Below are 19,470 nucleotides of genomic sequence, written 5' to 3' on the forward strand. Positions count from 1 at the left end.
GTACCATGGACGGCTACGATCATGCATTGACGTTCCCACCCAGGCAGCCAAATAACGGGAGACGAACTCGGTAAATAATACCATAAATTGCAGTCTTAGAGCAATTATTAGCCTTGGGTCGCCCGTCAATCCCGAAGCGAGAACCAAACTACGAGGCAGAGACTAGACAAAAAGAAGACTATACAGGCGCCGATAACTTGTTTACTGGGACCTAACTACGGTTTCTTAGGTACCGTTTCAGACTCTCTTTGGTATATTGTGGCCAGACTATTTGATGGGATTTAATACGTAAAACCGCTCGGCCGGTAGGAAGCTGATTCACGCCATAATGCGGTGAGAAAGAACCCCCGATATAACTGTTATTTTCTCTGGGAACTTCTTATATCGGGGTAATTATATAACTGCATTATCGAGGCATTTGTGAGGCGCCAATATAGTATTTTCACAGGGAGCCTCTCTTTGACAGTCAATGTCCTTGTGTTGTTTCTGGTAAGGTCTTGCCTGGGGTTTGAAAAAAAGAAAGCGAAAATTGCCAAGTAGATTTCGGAAGAATGTCTGTCTCCTCTCTTTCTCCATTTCTTCTTTCCAGTTTCCATGATATGGAGACCAGAGGGGCTGTGTCAGATCCAGCATCAACAAATCCCGTCGTCGACCGCGCCGCCGAACAAGTCCTTTGCTTCGTCCATTTCGCCGTCTTCTTGCTCCCGGCGCCTAGATGGCCCATTATTGACGCGAACGGAATAATCCCACCAAAGCTCCCCATCAGCCCCGCCCAGAAGTTTGAATGGCAAATTATGCTCCAAATCCCAGGGAGACGGAGGACTCCGTCGCTTGAGCGAGTTACAGAACGCCATGTATAGCCTATCTTTCGGTATGGGGTGAGCCGAAGAGGAGCTATTGGCCCCGCGTCGATCCCGTTGATGCCGACCGACAATCATCAGGCGTAAAAAGGAAAGCCTGCTGGAACAAAAATAGGACTCTCTCTTTCTGTCGACACTGGCAACCTACAGAGTCTTCCTGCTTTTTCATGTCATTCAATACTGATGCAAGTTCAACCTGGTTGGAGAAATAATATTTCCCAAAGTTCAAGGGGCATGAATGTCCTCAGCTCTAATACGACTCTTCATCGCATTAAACAGTGCTAAATAGAACTGAGACCACTAGAGCATGCCTTATTGCTTCATTTGGCTTGGCGACCTGGGAAGAAAGTCAGTGATTCCTCAGGCTGGATAGACATACATATATTACGAGAGGGGAGGGGGTATCAATATGCCACACCACTATGGAGTTTTGACTCGCTCCTGCAAAAAAGAAAAGGAAAAAAAGGAAAAAGAAAAAGAAAAAGTCGAGTAATAACTAACAAGCCAGTGGACGAGATGAAATTCGGACTTCGGGGATTAATTTTAGCTCACATCATGAAGTTGGATCCCCATGTCTAGTTCCATGGTTAGGGGTCGATCAGGCAATGGACGCTTTCACCGAAAAGGCAGGTAAATGAGCCACGGGCAAAAACCATTTGGAGAATTTTCGAATAGATCCGCTTCATGCGATACCACTATCTCTCTGCTATGAAACTGGGATAGCAGCTAAGATTTTCCCTCGGAAAGGACCCCAGGAGCACGTTGGCAGCCACAGGGTTGTGGCTCACAAAAAGCTGCGTTAACTAGTTCTACTGTGTATAAACTTGGAAGTGTGCCTCCTAAAGGGTTCATGGGCAACAATATCTGTATGGGAAAAGGACGCTCTGTACGGAGTCCGTGGTGCCCAGGACCCGGGAGACCGTTGTTCTCTGATGCCATGTTCCTATCCCTTGGAGAAATGGGGTCGAAAGGACCGTTTATCCTGTGCAGAAGGAAGCCGGATCCGTCGAGGCGGAAAATGATGCCACTCTGTTACGTTGAAGAGTGAGCAGCTGATAACTTTGAAAACCTAAAAAAGGGTCGGAACTTGGGATTCAAACCCGAAAGACATAAAATAATAGAGGATCGGCGGCTTATGCTTGGGGACAGAGAGAGGCTGGGGAAATGACAGCTTGAAGAACCGCAGGATGATACGATACCCCAGGATACATCACCTCAGCGTGTCTCGCCATACAGCACACCGGCGCATTGTATGTATCTGGCGGTATGATACGACATGCATATGCAAGATCCATGTATAACGTATACACATCTTTTTTGACTGATTACTTGTCAAAAGTTAAAAATGTTGTTCCATTTTCCCTTTTTCAATTACTCGCATCTCGAAGGCTCCGTTTAATTTCCGTGGCAGGGATCGTGCTCACTCGAGTAATATATTTCGAAGATGAGTTGGTTGACTGCTTCATGATCATTACGAGCATGCTGTCTTGCTGCCGTTTTTCTCCCCGAGAAACCAATCACAAATGTCTCTCACATGCCGAGGTACGGTGATCGCGATTGCATCACATACATACATACGTTAAAAATGCAGCCAGAGTAGGGATGCTTGCCATGCATAAGGTCGTGTGCAAGGCCTTTTGAATTTCTTAGCTGGGAAGGAAAGGCGCCCAAGGGAGTCAAAGAAGTTCGGAAGCAGGCTTGTGTAGGCGAAAGCCATCCATCGTCCAGCCTGCCGGGCTGCAGCACAAGCCAGAGACATCGAAGACCAAGAAAGGGCCAGGTCCAAATATGGGTGAATTGTATCTGTATGGACGTGCAATCATATGACATGGGAAGAGGCCTAAAATAATGGATTGATAAGGTTCGGAGATTTTCCCCAAATCGCAGAAGAGAAAGAAAGCATGTTCACACTTCTCCATGAAAGTATCCTCCGTGGCTACCAGCCACAGCCTCGCCTCAAACGGTAGTCCATATCCGGTTCATATTTGAAATGGAGCTGGCGCTTGATATAACGTTTGGGACACGTCCGGGATGATCGACGGAATCCGGCCTGGGGATAAACAAATCAATAAATAATAATTTCTTTTTGATTTTCTTTCTGCCTTTCCTTTTTCTGTCTGGGCCAATTGGGTTTTACTTGCTTTATGATTGGCTGTCCCCTCAATAACTAATCGTCGTTTTGGCGAAGTGGTGGGAGATGCTCTGGATAGCATCAGTTTGGTTGGGAATGCTCCATAATATCGGGTTTTGCTCTTGATCACCAAAGTAGGTGGCGTGCATTTTATCTAGCCCACTGTCCGTACCGGGTAAGTCCATACACATGCAGACTTTCATGTTAAACGCCCTTTTCCCTCCTGGCGGAATATGCCGTAGATCCGGTGTTAAGAAGCAAGTGAGAAACGGCCAGTGAGTCGGAAGGTCGGAAAGACCTTAAGTTGGAAGAAAAAAAAAGAAAGGTTGACTATATTTGAGATGAGGGCTGGAGAACGGAAAAAAAATAAAAATAAAAAAAAAATAAAATAGAACACAGGGTTAGTTATATATAATTCACTGATGCTCCTCACATGGCACAAGGCGCTTTTCTTTTAAGCCCTGCGCTTTGGCGTTGGACCGAACTCGTCCGTACGCTGTCCTTCCAAAAAGGCCCTTTTTTTTTTTTAACAGACCCTGCAAATGCGAGCAATCCTGGCGGTGACCGGGTCCTCAGAAAGATGACACCCGTGTAAAAACTCCGTCTCTCTGAATGATCTGTCATCGGTACCGTTTGGGGGCTTGGCCTCTGTTTCGACGAAGGCTTGGGATTGCGATCAATTGATATCCTGATCGCCGCCTGCGCTTTGATGCTTCTGATGCAATGGTGCTGCAGATAGACAAGCTTTCGGTTCTGGAGCCTTGATTGACCTCGTGTGGTTTCAGGGGTACGGAGAGAAACACGCCAGCACAGGTTCGGTTAGAAATCCAGGGTTCTTCGCCGTCAAGCGCCCCTCCAGGAGCAGCAAGGCACAAACCGCATTGCCAGGGCGAGGAGGTATATAACACCTCCTTGGGGGTGCTCCACCGCCGTCAATGCTGTTCTGGCGGGCCTCAACAATGATGGGGCCCTCTGTGTGGGAGACGTTAGATGTAGATATGTATCATGTACCCAAAGCGAAGGTATAGGCGCCGACGAGCTCGCGGCACCCGGGGTATTCTTTTGTCTCGCATTGAAGGGTTCGAGCACGCAGGGGCACAGCGTAGAATAATACTATCGGCGTTTCTTTTTCACGCTGTCTATCCTTCTGCACCGCCGTGGATGGTGATAGCTCTGTTGCGCGGTTGCGCTGGCTCTTGATATGTTTTCTTCTGGCGTCGTCGCCGTTGTAGCACAGGCGGAACAATAGGCGCTTCCGAAACGGGAAACGCTCCAACGTCAAAAGGAGGAAAAGTCAACGTCAACTTCAACGTCAACTTCGCCAGCCGCCAACCTCGCGGTATCCGGTACATCGCAGCGCCGTCGACGGCCCAGCACGACTCGTCCGAGTAGGCGACGGTGTAGGTCAAGATCTCGCGTGCTGGGCAGCGCAGCCTGCCTCTGCAGCTCCCAGGTTTCATGTTTCCGGCGCCGATTGACGGAGTGGAGCGAGCGGCAATCACCCTCGATTCCACAGAGCACGTCTTGTCTGGTTACGCCAGTCCGTCAGAACACACGCTGTTACTCTATGTACGGAGTACTTAGGCACAGAGTACTGACTGTGTGAAGGGGACGCTCTCGGCTTATATTCATCATCGCTGAACCATGCAAGCCACCACCCATTTCTCTGCGGGCTGATTAGCTGACATGGAAACTAGGAATCTCAAAAATGAAAATAATTGCGAACCAGGCAAAACATTCCAGCTCTTTGCCACCAAAGGATCACATATCGAGGGGATTTCTGGCTACTCATTGGGCGGATGGCTTGCTGCCCTCAATAATTTGAGCCCCTTATTGGGCAGTATGCAGAAGATATACTGGATAACCGTAAGAAGACATGAAATAAAATAAAAAAAAGAAGCCTTGTTCGATTTCACACAGAATTTCTGTACCAATCATGATTATCCAGGCGCTGTGCTTTTATCATATGATCCCTGCTTTCTTACTTGTCCCCTGGCTGATGCAAAACGACTACGACTGGCAGACAGACAGACATATATTATTTTCTGATCGACCAGCATGAAGATCAGGCCCAAGCAAGCGAACTCAAACTAGCGCCTATCCTGACTCAAGGTGGTGGGATGTCAAGAAAGAAAGAGGAGACCTGATAATATCGCCCACGATTTTATGCCAGGTGGGTGATCCACGGTATAAAATCCACTAGTAACGGTACCTCGCTTCCCCTTCGCCATCACCACTATTTGCCCGTGGATATCGTTCCCATGTCGTTCTGCACAGGCCATGCTATCCACTGCGGATACGATGTGCAGCGTGATGAATATCCCCTGGCTGCGTATTTCCTGTTGGCAATGAGTTTTGCAATTCTCCTGCGGTCCAAGACCCTCCCAACTCTGATTTACGGTTCTTCTAGGAAAGCATCACGATGGTGACACCCAGATGCAACTTGCTTTTTCATCTCTTCTTCCCTTTTTTTTTCCTTTTCAAAAGAAAAAGACGACCCCACACGCAGCCTACTCCACCAGCGGAGATTGGCTCACGATCACTCTTCTTGCCATAGGGTATCTATCTGCATTGAACAATTGGAAGTTCTTCATTCTCGGTACTTCTTAAGGGTCCCGCGTGCCTACAGATTCTCCATTGCACCCAGAGTGACGGAATCTATCATACCTCCTTGTATCAGCCATCATTCTCGCGCTTTAAAAAAGAATTGATAAACGGCCAGGTCCAGCACAATCGGGCTCCGTTCTTCGAAGACCGCAATTTTGCATTGGAGGGTTATCTTAATAATGCTTAATTAATTCATTCAGCCGGAATTTTTTAGGTTACGTTTAACGCCGCCCATAACCTGCCAGACCCCTGACCCTTCATGCTGCAGGCTTATTGCGACTCTACAAACTACCACCACCTCCACCACTTAATACAGCTGCTTCATCCTGTCTGATCTCGTTCTTTTTTCTTCCTCTTCCTCTCTCCCCTCCCTCCTCTCTTCTCCCTCCCTCCCCCCTTATATCTTCTCACTTGGCACCGTTGGCTGCTTTCGTATACATTCCAGAACACCCATCTCCTTTAGTTGTGCCTTCACCGCTCCCTTGCACCGAAGTCCCCAAGTTTGCCCTTTCTGGATCATACGCGGACAGGCAGAGGCGGCAACCTTGCATTGCTCTTTGATGGTCACACCCGATCCGTTGATCATTGAACTCAATACACACACACTCGACTCTGTCCTGGGATATTTCTTCTCTTTTTCCATTGGCAACACTTCTGGGAATTGTAACAGACGTCATCTTTGATCCATCAACAACGTACTTACATACACCCTACCTACGGGAAGCCTATCCGTGAAGTTAAACCTGGTTCCATTCGACGTGTTCTAAACCGCCATATTCTTTCCCTACTTTATACCCACGCTCTGCCTCATCAATCTCTTGCTTTTTGCAACTTCGACAGTCGAGAACAGGATATAAGAAAGCTGTCAAGGCCAGTGAGGCAATATATCCCTACCCCCCGTTCCTCGCTATCAACGTTACAACTCAGGCGATCCATACAAGCCACCAGGCCGGTTTGATTGTTATCCTGGTGCCAAAGTTGAACAACTGCTTGCTGGTTCGGAAATTTTGATCGCTATGATTAAGGCAGGCCGAGTTTTGAACACAAGGGACATATCTCGTTAACGACACGTTTACCCGACGGAACTCGAACAGCTCCTCTCGACGATTCATAATCCTATTTCGGTTTGCTGGGTTGCGCATTTACTAAGACCTAGGGAACCTGCACTTCAACGATCTACCTAATGCAGTGCCTACCTTCTGCCCGATTCTTCCCTAACGACACCTTCGGACAGCCCCATCGCTCAGGGTCAGATCCGCTAAGATTCTCCTTAAATCTCAGCGTATCGGACTCCCGCTATTCGAGCAGCTGTCGAAGTCCATATCTCTCCCCGCCTATGTCAGGCTCTCCGCCTCCAGAATTTAGATCTGACCTCTCTCATGGACTAAGATATTCAGGACGACCAAGCTCTCCAACATCAAACTTGAAATATCCTGAGTCGCACCATGACTATCAAGGCCATCATATGGTCGGCGGACAGGGGATAGATCGCGCAGTCCACGACCCGAGACAGTCGCAAATGTCAAATCAGCAGTATGGGCTTCCGTCGGTGAATGATATTCGTCCGCCACATCTACTACCGGCATTCGGAGCGCCGAATCCCATTTCCACACGTACGACGACACTTCCTCCGCGGTCAACACGCCGGGCAAAAGCTCATGTTGCGTCTGCTTGCGTCAATTGCAAACGAAAACATCTAGGATGTGATTCTGCACGGCCTTGCCGGCGATGCGTCGTTGCAGGTAAAGAGGTACGTTTTGGCCATCAGTATAAATCCATAAAAACGTCCTTAGCCCAAATATTGACTGACCGGCCCTTGTAGGAATCGTGTGTAGACGTTACCCATAAGCGCCGTGGTAGGCCTCCTTTGAAGGCAGAAGAGGGCCCTATTCGTACATACGAGTCAACCTTCGGACAACCAGGAATTCTGAGAGTGTCGCAACACCCTTCGGCCCCTCTGGGACCTGCTCGAGGGCATAAGAGAAATCCATCATCCAGAGAAATCAGACCCAGCACAGATTTCAACCACGCCCATGGGGGGCCATCGAATGAAGGAGAACGGAGAATTGGATCGAGCCCAACAACTGCTATGCAGCCTCCAATGTGGACACCTCCGATCTTGCCATCTCCATCCCCCTTTACAGCTGGTAATGTGCCTGCACGGCGGCCGGCATCGAGTGGGCAACAGCCAACACCCCAGGCTCCCACTCATGACTATCAGCCTCGGGAATGCCAAGTACAAAGGCAAATGGGCCGCCTATCGCCAATGCACTCGTTTCCAGGGGAGGGACCACGGGCGTCGTGTTCGCCACATATGGCCTATAAACCAAGAAGCCCTACTGACTCGTCCTCATTCTCAAGCCCCGGGCCATCTGGAAGCTGGCCAGCCAGCTATCAGCCCTCTGATCAAGGGTTAGCCTCTTTTAAACTTCCTCCTATTTTGGGTAGAAGCTCAGATATTCCGCCTCCAAAGGAGGTTGCACAGCCTAGAAGATTTCCCTCATTGCCATGGCTGGAAACGGAACAACGACACCATCCCACGGCATCTGACCGCATAGTTTCTACCTCCGATTCTTCAAATCCTCTTTCTCCATACCGCCGTGGATCCGTGCTCAGCAACTCTACACACGTCTCCCCTACTTCGCCGGTGTCTCTTCCCCCTTTGCGCACCACGGGACTACAAAAAGCACCGGCTGATCAACTACAAACTCCAATAGAAGACAGCCAGAAGGAAGAGGACAACAGACCCGCCAAGCGCCTGAGGATGGAATTGGGCGAGATGGTCAATGATTAATATGATTGCCCCGAACTGTACCCTTCTAACCTTCAATAACTTCCATAAAACCTACCCAGTCCCCCACCTAATTATATATCCTCCCTCCCTCCCTCCCTCCCTTTACCTTATTTTTCATTTTTTTCTCATTTTTCTTTTATTTCCCCTATTTTGATTTTAGGCTCAAGGTTTCCTTTTCGTTACTTTTTTGATTTGCGTTGCCTTTGACTTTTGAAATTCCATTTTCTTTTTCTTTTGCGAATACCATGTCTTCCTTTTCTTTTCCCTTATGTCAGTTTATACCCAACCCGCATGAACGAGGAAAGAAGCATTTGGATTTATGATAAAGTGATACCTTTAACTTGTTTAATATCTGACTGCGTTTGGCATGTTGTCCAGCCTCTCTTTCCCCTTGTTGCTACCAAGTAGATATCCAGATTCCTGTCCTTTACATGTACATACATTCTGAAGTTCAGCCACTTAATGTTTATCATGAGCTTAAATAGTATATACAAATATTCTATATATATCTATATATTGATCATCTGCTCATTAGGTAGCGGAATGTTATTTAGTCCCGGAAGTGCAAGCCCAAGCAGGTATGTGCGTAGCTCAGATCCAAAATATATGTGTAAAAAAGACAAAAACAAAATATATTCAGTTGAAAATCACAAAAATACCCATTGCCCAGCCCTCTTGAGTTTATTCTGCCATTTATTATTGGGACCATCCGCAACTTCCACAGCAGAAGAGGCGCCCAGATCAGCCGCGCCAGCCACACGAGCCTCCTCATATCTATCGGTCAAGAGGTCCATCTCCTCCAGCTTGACAAACTTCGTTTTCTTGACTACAAACTTCCAGGTCAAAAACATGCATAGAATAACCGGAAGTTGGATATAGAAGCTGACAAAGTCAACCGGTTTGAACTTTGGGCTAAAAGATGACCATCCTTGAACAAGGATGAGCAGACCGTTGAGCCCAATTGATAAGATGGGTCCCCATGGGTAGGTCCAATTTTTGAAAGGGAGAAGATGCTCGAGGTTTTGCATGCGGACGGCCTGGCGAAAACGAAGAGAGGAATATCCAATAGCCATCCAGGAGATTTGGTTGGATACACCAACGATGCTGTACAGAGAGGGAAAAATTTAGTATGATTTACTGAGGGAATATAGCAGGAAAGAAGGGGGGAAGCGGGCGGGAATATGATATATTGGGATGAAAGAATTGGAGCAACTTACTTCTGCAGCCAAGTCCAAAGCTGGCCAGCACCGATATAACTTGCACCAAAGCAAAGGCCACTAATGGCAGATGTGCCTATGACAGCAATCCACGGGGTCTTCCATCTATTAAGCTTCCCAAAGATAGCAGGGCCGTGGCCATTAACAGCGAGGGTGTAGAGCAATCTTGTGCCAGCGAACAGTGCATGGTTACCAGCCGAGAGGACGCTAGTGACGATGACAGCGTTAATGAAGCTGCCGGCAATACGGCTGCCTGCCTGCTGGAAAACGATGGTAAAGGGGGAGGTCCGGGTGTCCTTGGTGGTCAGCTCTGGATAGTCGTATGGCACATTTAGGCCAATCATGAGGATGGCTAGGATATAGAAGATGAGGATTCGCCAGAAGACGTTGCGAATCACCCTCGGCATGTTGCGCGTGGGGTCCTTCGTCTCTCCGGCAGTGATGGCAATGGACTCCGTTCCGCCGCTGGCCAACCGGTAAGCATATGTGAGGCAAAAGAAAAACAACGGAGGCAGAGATATATGATAGATAGAGATTATCAGTGTAACTGCAAACACTTACTATGCGAATGAGGCCGTGACGAATACGGAGGCAAAGCCACCAATTCCGCCAACGAAGGGCGCATCTCCTTTGAGGAAGAAGCTGCCACCAATGTATTGGTGGTCGACGTTACCGCCACAGTTGACAGCAATTCCAAGAATAATAAATATCTGAAGTTGTACTAAGTCAGTATTTTTTGCTAAGATTGGCCAGTTGGTATATAGGGAGGCGCCACTTACAACTATGGTGACGACTTTGAGCAAACTGAGGATATATTCCATCTATGCAGGTGTTAGCTTAGTTTATTATACTTATGATTTTACAGATAAACCGAGCATATACATACCTCACCGTATGCCCTGACTGACACGATATTCAGTCCGACCAGAACGAAGAGAAATATGAGACTGAACGCCCATCCCGGAAAGGAATCCGTCCAGTACTTCAGCAGAAGCTGTAGGGCGACTAAATAGGCCGCTGTTGAAACAGCATCATTGAACCAGTAGTTCCAGGTCAGAGCAAAGCCAAAAGCATCATCCACGAAGCGCCTGTAAGCCAGTTAGCAGTGCATCCACGCATAAACATGAGTATAAACGAGAGCTTACCCGGCATATGTACAGAAAGATCCGGCAATAGGTATAAAAGTGGCCATCTCGCCGAGAGACAGCATGGTGATGAAGACAATGGCTCCCACAATGGAATATGATATCAACATCGACGCTGGCCCTCCAGTAGCCAGAGATTTGCCCGTTCCCAAGAACAGTCCCGTCCCAATAGTGCCTGCAATCGCAATCATCTGCACCTGGCGGGCCGAGAGCTGGCGCGCAAGCTTGTCCGAGACCACTATCGGGGCACCATCAGGCTTCTCTGCTTCTGGGGGCATCGACTTTTCCACATCGCGGCTCTCAATCGTAGCCGGAGGCTTGATCTCGTCCTGCACGTTTAAGGACGCCATCTTGTCTGTTCTACTTTGGGTCTAGACAAAAGACGGGCAGCCCGAGCAGGTGGACGGACCGACTGCCTTTATATAACTAACAATCCAACAGCCGAAAGAAGAGTCAACGGCCCGTACCCGGTCAGCCGCTCGATACCAGCGCATACCAAGCCCGAGATAGAGACGAACAACACAGTCAGCTATATCTTATGCTTCTCTCTCGGACATGCCATGTATGCCCATAGTTCAGCCATTCTCGAGAGGAAAAGCGGGTGGCGAAGAAAATTTGGTGCTTATAACGATTGCGTGCCCTGGACCTTGTCCGCAAGTCTCCAGAATTCCCAGCGAACCAGAAACCAGGCGGAGAGCTTACAGACGGGAAGTTTCTAATATTATTAAGCCAAGCACGAGAGATAGCGAGAGGATGTCGAGTTGACTCGATCTCCAAGTGCCCCTAAACTAGCTGCTGGGCCAGCGGCTTGGCCTGAGAGTCAGACCTCGACACGGAAAACAGCTGGGAGAGGCCGGTTGGGTCCGACGAGGGCGGGAGAGATGGCATCCTGGAGCCCGGAAGGCATCCTGCTGGTCCTTTAGCTGCTCTCTGGCTCGGTGTGAGTGGTGGAAAGGAGAACATCCAGGACAGGGCTCTTCGTACAATCCTGGTCGATATACCGAGACATCCCTTGCCCCAGGCCGTCCAGCTGGATAACCCCGCAAAGGCGCAACGGAATACGATGTAACGGCGGAGAATATATTTTAGTAGTTGTAGCGCAAGAGTTGACCGTCGTCATTTTTGTTCAGGTTTAGATGGCCAGGCCGTAGTGTTGCGATTCTGGCGCCGCGCAAGATATCGGCCAAAGTTATCACCAACTACAAGTCCAAAAGGCCACAATGGAATGTTCTATTTACTAATGGGTATAGAAGACACTACATCCATATGGCTCCCTGACGCATCCCAAATGCCCAGCATGCAAGAAAGGAACAAAGCAGAAGACAAAACTGACTATCCAAGTAACCCGCTGGCAAAAGCTTCCAGGTCCTCCAATGTCTGCATCTCAGCTGGCTCGTCAAAGGTGGTTTTGGTACCCTTCTTCTTCTCCTTCCTGTCGCTGGTATCATGGTGGTCGTCTCGGGCCTTCTTCTGTTTCTTGCTAGGAGGCCTGGTCTCATTCTCTTCCCTTTCATCTTCCATAACATCGCCTCCTTCTCCCTCGGCTCCTTCATACGGCGCCAGGTATGCAACCGGGCCGTCGCCATCCTCCGCAGCAGCCTCTCGCTCTGCCCTCGCTTTCGCCCGACGCTGTTCTTTCTTTTCCCGCTTCTTCTGCTTGGCAATCTCTTTGTCACGAATATCTGCCAGCCGTGCTCGCTCAGTCTCGAGCTCGAGGAACTTGGCTCTCTGCTCTGCTGCATCTCCTCGTTTCTTGAAATCTTCTTCATTCTCCAGTTCATAGATTTCATGAGCATTGCCATCATCATCGTAGACTAGCTTCTTGCCAGGATTCTTGTACTTAAGGAGCTTCTTCTTAGATTGTAGAAGCTTCTCTCGCCGGTTTGAGTCGATGAGGAGCGGCGCTCGGCCGTCAATATGCACTGCTCGAACACCTCCAGCTGCTTCCTTCACTTGTATACCAGAATCATTGTGAGATTGGCCATCAAGCTCCTCGTTGTCCTCAACTTCGTACCTCCGTTTCACTGCAAGGAAATCGTCATCACCATTAGTAGCATCGTTTGCCTTACCACCGTCCTTATCACCTGCCTCTTCATCGTATATAAGTTTGGTATAATGTTCGGTGAACACGTCTTGATTTTTCCTCTCAAACATCCTATCATACTTGGTCCGTACTTCAGGCTCCTTGACTTTCTTCTTTTTGCCTTCAGCAATCTCATCTTCGTCGTCATCCTCATCGCTCGAAACAACCTGTAGCCGCCGAGGAGCATTCTTCAATGACTTGGTATCCTCTCCCTTGATAAATTTGATGCGCGGCGCACCGGGAAGGCCCAAGCTAGCCGCATATTCTTCTAGTGGAAGCGCCTTCACGTCAAACACCTCCTTATCCTTTTGGATGTGTATTGACTTGACATAAGAGGTAAATGCCTTCTGCCCGAGATATTTGAGCTGCGGATCTTTGAAACACATGTTTTGCAGCTGGTGTTTTATGCTCTGCTGCTTGTTGGCCCGGATATTTATCTTTTCAATTGGTATCTTTTTCTGCTCCAGGCGAGAGAGCATACCTATTTCCTCACTAGGATCAAGAAATAGCACCGCTCGTCCATTTCGCTCATACCGTGCGGTCCTCCCAACCCGGTGTATGTATGTATCCGAATCTTCGGGGCAATCCAGCTGAATGACCCAGTCGACCGCCGGAAAGTCAAGTCCTCTTGCCACCACGTCTGTAGCAAACAGACACGAATTCTTTGAAGCAGAAAACTTATGCGTGATATCAAGCCGTGCGCCTTGCTTCTGCCGGCCATGAAGATGTAGAAGTGGTATTCCAGGTTGCATTTGTCTAAAGGCCTCGTAGACGAAACGGACCTCCTTACTTGAAGAAAAGAAGACGATAATCTTGGATTTCAAACTGCTTCGGATAAAGCTCCATAGGGTATCCAACTTGTCGGGCAAGGGTGTTACAACATAATGCTGCTGTAGAGTAGACGGCGTCGCACTTGAAGCAGTCTGATGCACAGAAATGTACTCTGGATCCTGTAAGCTCAGCCGAGCAAGGTCAGACACTTTCTTCGTCTGTGTGGCGCTAAATAACATCGTCTGTCGCTCCTTGGGGAGATGTTCCACAATCGCATCTACTGTGCTTTGGAATCCCATGTCCATAATGCGATCCGCCTCGTCCAGCACCAACATTTGTATATTACCCGTATCGAATGCCGCTGTCTGGTCCATGTGCTGTAGCATACGTCCAGGAGTACACACAAGAATATTCATCCTCCCCAGACGCTCTTGCTCCTCCTGTAGACTTTTCCCTCCGATAACAAGGCCCGCCGAGAATGTATGATATCGACCAATTTTCCGCAAAACTTCAAATATCTGGATAGCCAATTCGCGAGTTGGCGATATTATCAGCGCCCCCAATCCATCGTATTCCGTCCATTGTTTTCGATATAGGTTTTCTAACACCGGGACGAGGAATGCCAGGGTCTTCCCGCTCCCCGTTTTGGCGGCACCGAGTATGTCTCGTCCTTGTAGCGCATGGGGAATCGCGCGGGATTGAATATCTGTCAATTCCTTAAAATGAGAGGCAGAGAGACCCAGCCTTGTCGGCTCAGAGAGTGGAAGGTCCGTGAAGCTCTCAATCACAGCTTTGGTATCAAGCTCTGCAACTCGCTGTTTGAGCGACGCTATGTCGTCTTCGTTCCTCTTTCGTTTCAGTATTCGAGGATTCTGGCGAGTCGGTTTGGTCGACGGCTTCCCGTTCCGTGACGAGTGATCCTTCGCCATCGCTGAACCGCCTAGAGTATTATCCAACTCGTTCGTTTCGTCTTTTGTCTTCGTCTCTGCTTGTTCTCCATCTCGAACTTTTTGCTTTCTAAAAAAAAAAAAAAAAGGCTACTGCGCTGCTTAGTCATCTTATCGATAAGAAATATCGCGTAAAGCGAAACTCAACGTCGAGACCAACCAAGCCGCATTGAAGTAACCATTATTGAAGGAGAGAGGAATCTAGGCAGATACGGCACACTTGGGTATCAACGCAGAATCACACGAGAATATGGCTGCCGATGACGATCTTGATGCTCTTGATTCGCTGAATTCCCTAGAGAAGGAAGCTTCTGAGTTCACCAAGGTACGGCTAGATAGCCAGCTCCAACTAAACCGCTCCACAGCTAACTGGTGCACCCCAACATAGGATGCAGAGATCGATCGTATAAGAAAGGCCTTCCAACTCGATGCGTATGTGGTATCCTGCTTAATTCTGACCGTATATTTACTGTCTGAGAACGAAGCTGACGGACACGGCTAATAGCTACGCGGTTCTCGACCTACAGCCCGGCGTGCCCGACTCTGATATAAAAGTCCAATACCGGAAAAAGTCTCTACTTATCCATCCTGACAAAACTTCCAACCCAGCTGCGCCAGATGCATTTGACAGGCTTAAAAAGGCGCAGACAGCTCTACTCGATGAAAAACAACGAGCACATCTCGACGAGTGTATAGCGGACGCGCGACGGTTGCTAATAAGAGAACACAAATATACGCTCGATTCACCGGAGCTTAAGACGGAAGCATTCAAAGAGGAATGGAGAAAGAAAACTGTGTTTGTCTTGTTGGAGGAAGAGGCAAGGCGTCGGAGACAGCTGAAGGGTAGGATGCAAGAGGAAGGAAGGGAGAAGAAGAGGGAAGAGGAAGAGTTAGAGGCACGAAAGCGAAAACGAGATGAGGAGAAGGCGTGGGAAGAGTCCAGGGACACCCGTATTGGGAGCTGGAGAGACTGGCAAAAAGGTAGGAAAGGTGGTGATAAAGAAGGGAAGAAGAAAAAGAAAATGAAAGTGTTGGGATAGTAGGGTGCATCGCATTTTTGGGACAAGGGATTTACAAGGGTCGAATGTGAGAGTGTACGGTCTTGATATTGGAGTTTTAAGGGGTGTTTGAGACGCTGATACTGTTGTGCTATGGTTGAAGTTCTGTGTTTTCCTTATTCTTCTTCAGACGGATAGCATGCTGATAAGTAAATAAAAAATACACTAGATCGGGCTTTTCTGAATATAACCATAGTTAAACTGAAACACAGGCTGTAATGATATGTGCCACCATCCGCTGGGCCAATGCTCACGTAGAGACAGTTGTCACCACCCAAAGGTTGAAATGCAATTGAAAAGAATACATAGTGTGATGAAGATTTTTGTGAATGGGTATAGAAACCGAAGAGGATCTGGAACGGGATATATACCGCAGAAAACATGGTACAATATTAGGGATATTTACGAGTCCAAATGGTATATACGAAGAAAATCACAACAAATTCAAGGAAACCGAGTTTGATACCTTGTTTGGATCAGACTTCTTCGTTTCGTTTTTGAGCTCCGGTAACGGCATGCTCCCAGCTCGTTTGGGTCAAGAATATGCCTTCGATCAGGCCAACAAGGAAAAGGCCAATGGCAACACCGCCCCATAGACCCCAGAGATTCCAGTGTAGTCCGAATGCGGTGGCCATACCAATGGGGAGCGCAATAACATAGTAGCAGAAGAGCTGGGTGTATCCTCCGATGGACTGCCTTCCAAGGCCACGGAGCACACCGTTACAATTGGTTGCAAAGGCATCAAAGAGTTGGAAGGAGGCACAGAGTGGGAGGACTGCTGCGATTAGCTCAATCACATCCTCGTCCGAGGTAAATAAGGCAGGAATGTAGAAGCGAAGGGTAGAGAGGAGAGTGACGTTGATGATGCCCACAATGATTGCAGCGCTCATGTTGACCTTGGCAGCAACACGGGCGGCATCGGGAAGGGAAGCGCCAATGAAATTTGCAATCCGAGTGCTTCCAGCAATGGATAGCGGGAAAGGAATCTGGAACATGATACCGGCGATGGTTGCAAGGACGGACTGGGCTGCAAGAGTAGTAGTACCAAGGTAGGCGGCTGCCAGAGTGAGAATCTCGAATGCGAGAACCTCTGCTTCCATCATGAGGAAGCCAGGTAGGGCAAGTCGGACCATAGGGCCCCAGTTTTGGAATGCTCGATAAGTAAACCCGTTCCAGCATTCCATGCCAGCAAAGAAGTAGACATAAATAAATAGAAGAATTGGAAGAAGGTTATCCGAAACGATAACCGCAACAGGGGCACCGACGAAACCCATTTCCAATTTCTAAAGTAGAAAGTCAGTTAAATGCAACTGAGGAATTAAAAGAGAGTAAAAGGGGGCAGGCAATACCCAAACGAAGAACCAGTTCATAAATGCATTGGCTGGAGCACCGATTAGAAGAACGTAGAGTGAGGCAGAGAATAGACCCTGAGCCTGCACATATCGTTTGGATGCTTCAAAAAGTGCATATCCAGGAGCTCCGAGGATGGCTACTTTCAAATATAGAGCAGCAAGCTCGGCTACCTCCTGGTTAGGGACAATAGCCTTCAGGACGTGACCGGCGAAGAACCAGAATATGCCAATCGGAATGGTCATAGTCCACAGGAAAAAGACCATTCTCTGGGTCTGGAGACCAACGAGTTTCTTGTTTCCAGAGCCATACGCCTGAGCACAGAGGGTATCCAGGCTGGTTGCGAGACCTTGATAGACCGCATAGCCACTGATATTGGCCGTCATACTGGCCAAGCTGACGGCGGCCAGCTCAACCTTGCCAAGGTGACCGACGGTAAATATACTGGCAATGGTAAGGGAGTACTGGAGGAGAAAGCTGAATATCAGAGGAGCACTGTATTGCACCAACACTTTTGCCTCCCTCGACCATGTCGTCTTGATCAATCCGGCCATCACCGCATCATCCCACTTCTGGTCAATGATAGCATCAGCGGAAGCATCTCCTGCATTAGCAGAAGCATCTTGACCGTTCCCTAGCAGCGAGGTCGTCTCGGTTGGTTCGGTAGATGGCCCCTGGCCCGATCCTCTCTTTGTCTTGCTTGCTGCGCATGAGATGGCATTGTCTTCCAGCAGAGTCCGTTCCTCTTCTCGAGCCCGTTCCCGTTCTGCATCCGTCAGGCTGTCTGCTTCGTGGGCATGCGGCACGACTGTCCCTCGAGCACCGCCCATGGTGAAGAAGCCGGTTCTCCGGTATGAGCCTGCTAGGGAGTGCGAGCCGCTAACCGTTCTAGCTAGTGGGGAGGTGCCAGAGAGCTGGCCCTCGATATCAGTTGCCCGTGGGGGAATATTTTGGGCTGGCGACGGCATTCTGAGGGCTCTGGCTGCGCAGGCTGCAATTGACAACCTTCTGTTTGATATGCAGGCAAACGGAATGGATGGCAGAGAGAAAGGACGTGCTCTTCAAGCCGGAGGGAATTGAGTCTTCAGCTCGAAGTAAAAAAAGGAACAGAGAAAAAGCAATTATCCGAGCTCCTCCAAGAAACCCAGTCTCGAGATCCAGGTCGTACCCAGCATCTCCTCTCTCCTACATGCGTCCATGAGGAACCGAAGCTCTTCCCTGCTGCTGCTGCTGCTGCTGCGTTGCCGGTTGTTGTTTTTTTCCTTCTGGTTGACATCAAAATCAAAATCAAAAAAAAATACTCGATGGTGTTGAGGTTTCCCGATGAGGAAAGTACAAGCAAACAGTCACATGACGCAGATCCCGTGACGTCCTTTTTTTTGAGGCCAAAATAAAGAACTGCGAAGTAAAAGACGACGGCGACGACGACGACGATATCAAGAGTCGACGGGGGGGAAAACAAGAAGAGCGGACAGAGAGCGAGCAAAAGGAGATAATGATCAAGACGATGTCGCATGCCCCGGAGGTCGACGTCGAGGATGAGCCTTCCGGCAACCCCTTTGGCCGGCTATCGAATCCGTTCCGCATCAAACCAGTGAACGTCACCAAGTTCGTATCGACCGCTTGAACTTCCCGATACTCTAGCTCAAGAGTCATCTCATCCCTGCTTGATCCTTGGATAGGGATCGTGACGACTGCATGCTAATATATATAACCTACGTGGCTGGCAGACAGGTAGCGTCGAAGAAGAGGGTGGTCTTTACACAGCCTATCTTCGGGGCCCTATTGCTGGAGAACAGCGCATCAGATGCACGAGACCACTGTGCCAACGAGCGGACGTTCCTAGCATGGCTCCGGCTATCCATGTACCTCTCGATAGTGTCGAGTGCTATCGTCCTATCCTTCCATCTCCGAGCCCAGCCGACGGCCCTGGAGCGTAACTACGCTCTCCCGCTGGGGATACTGTTCTGGGTGCTCTCTATCGGGACCATAATCAGCGGAGTTGCAAACTACATTCACACGCTGGCCAAGTATAGTCGGCGTGCTGCGCTGGTACAGAGTGGCTGGAAGACACAGGTTATCTTCTGCATCGTCGCTATTGTTATTATCGGAACCTGCGTTCTCTTTTTGAGTACTAACAGGAGGTAGCGTTCGACACTTTTTTATACCTGCTCACCCGCCCCATCTTACTACCACAACCTCGCTTGGCTAATATCTATATACAACAGAACCATGTCTACTTAGGGTCTCAATCTGCTTGCAGGAGTCTGGATGGATATATTTGGTTTACACGACATTTGCATTGCTTCTCTTTGATACCCGTCATTTAGGCAACGTCCCTAAAACTTGCATTATACCATCATTTGCAGGCGTGTTGTCCATGCATTCATTACATTTTCTTTTACGCGGTTTAGCATGCTCTACCAAGGTTTGTGGACATAACATTCTTTTTTTGCTCCCGGGGTTACTTTTTTTTTTTTTTTTTAATCAGATATATATTTTCATTT

General features: G+C 48.7%; 6 protein-coding genes across 6 annotated transcripts; 3 read left to right on the top strand and 3 right to left on the bottom strand.

Moving 5' to 3' along the window:
- Window positions 1-7,912: 7,912 nt before the first annotated feature.
- On the top strand, window positions 7,913-8,392 carry TRV_01410 (uncharacterized protein; the record flags this gene model as incomplete). The annotated part of the gene is made up of 1 exon (XM_003024401.1): window positions 7,913-8,392. The coding sequence occupies one exon, from the start codon at window positions 7,913-7,915 to the stop codon at window positions 8,390-8,392; it is 480 nt and encodes a 159-aa protein (XP_003024447.1).
- Window positions 8,393-9,039: 647 nt separating this feature from the next.
- On the bottom strand, window positions 9,040-11,104 carry TRV_01411 (uncharacterized protein; the record flags this gene model as incomplete). Its single annotated transcript, XM_003024402.1, has 5 exons — window positions 9,040-9,496; window positions 9,610-10,074; window positions 10,171-10,430; window positions 10,496-10,697; window positions 10,755-11,104. 5 exons carry the CDS (start codon window positions 11,102-11,104, stop codon window positions 9,040-9,042), a joined length of 1,734 nt encoding a protein of 577 aa, XP_003024448.1.
- Window positions 11,105-12,086: 982 nt separating this feature from the next.
- On the bottom strand, window positions 12,087-14,537 carry TRV_01412 (uncharacterized protein; the record flags this gene model as incomplete). The annotated part of the gene is made up of 1 exon (XM_003024403.1): window positions 12,087-14,537. One exon carries the CDS (start codon window positions 14,535-14,537, stop codon window positions 12,087-12,089), a length of 2,451 nt encoding a protein of 816 aa, XP_003024449.1.
- Window positions 14,538-14,805: 268 nt separating this feature from the next.
- Window positions 14,806-15,595, top strand: TRV_01413 (uncharacterized protein; the record flags this gene model as incomplete). The annotated part of the gene is made up of 3 exons (XM_003024404.1): window positions 14,806-14,880; window positions 14,944-14,987; window positions 15,061-15,595. 3 exons carry the CDS (start codon window positions 14,806-14,808, stop codon window positions 15,593-15,595), a joined length of 654 nt encoding a protein of 217 aa, XP_003024450.1.
- Window positions 15,596-16,089: 494 nt separating this feature from the next.
- Window positions 16,090-17,931, bottom strand: TRV_01414 (MATE efflux family protein subfamily, putative; the record flags this gene model as incomplete). The annotated part of the gene is made up of 2 exons (XM_003024405.1): window positions 16,090-16,896; window positions 16,963-17,931. The coding sequence occupies 2 exons, from the start codon at window positions 17,929-17,931 to the stop codon at window positions 16,090-16,092; spliced, it is 1,776 nt and encodes a 591-aa protein (XP_003024451.1).
- A 68-nt stretch (window positions 17,932-17,999) lies between these two features.
- TRV_01415 (DUF domain protein) lies at window positions 18,000-19,111 on the top strand (the record flags this gene model as incomplete). Its single annotated transcript, XM_003024406.1, has 4 exons — window positions 18,000-18,017; window positions 18,052-18,278; window positions 18,323-18,571; window positions 18,646-19,111. 4 exons carry the CDS (start codon window positions 18,000-18,002, stop codon window positions 19,109-19,111), a joined length of 960 nt encoding a protein of 319 aa, XP_003024452.1.
- Window positions 19,112-19,470: the final 359 nt, after the last annotated feature.

This window comes from Trichophyton verrucosum, assembly GCF_000151505.1.
Source record: "Trichophyton verrucosum HKI 0517 chromosome Unknown contig00116_1.f1.exp, whole genome shotgun sequence".
Taxonomy (NCBI): domain Eukaryota; kingdom Fungi; phylum Ascomycota; class Eurotiomycetes; order Onygenales; family Arthrodermataceae; genus Trichophyton; species Trichophyton verrucosum.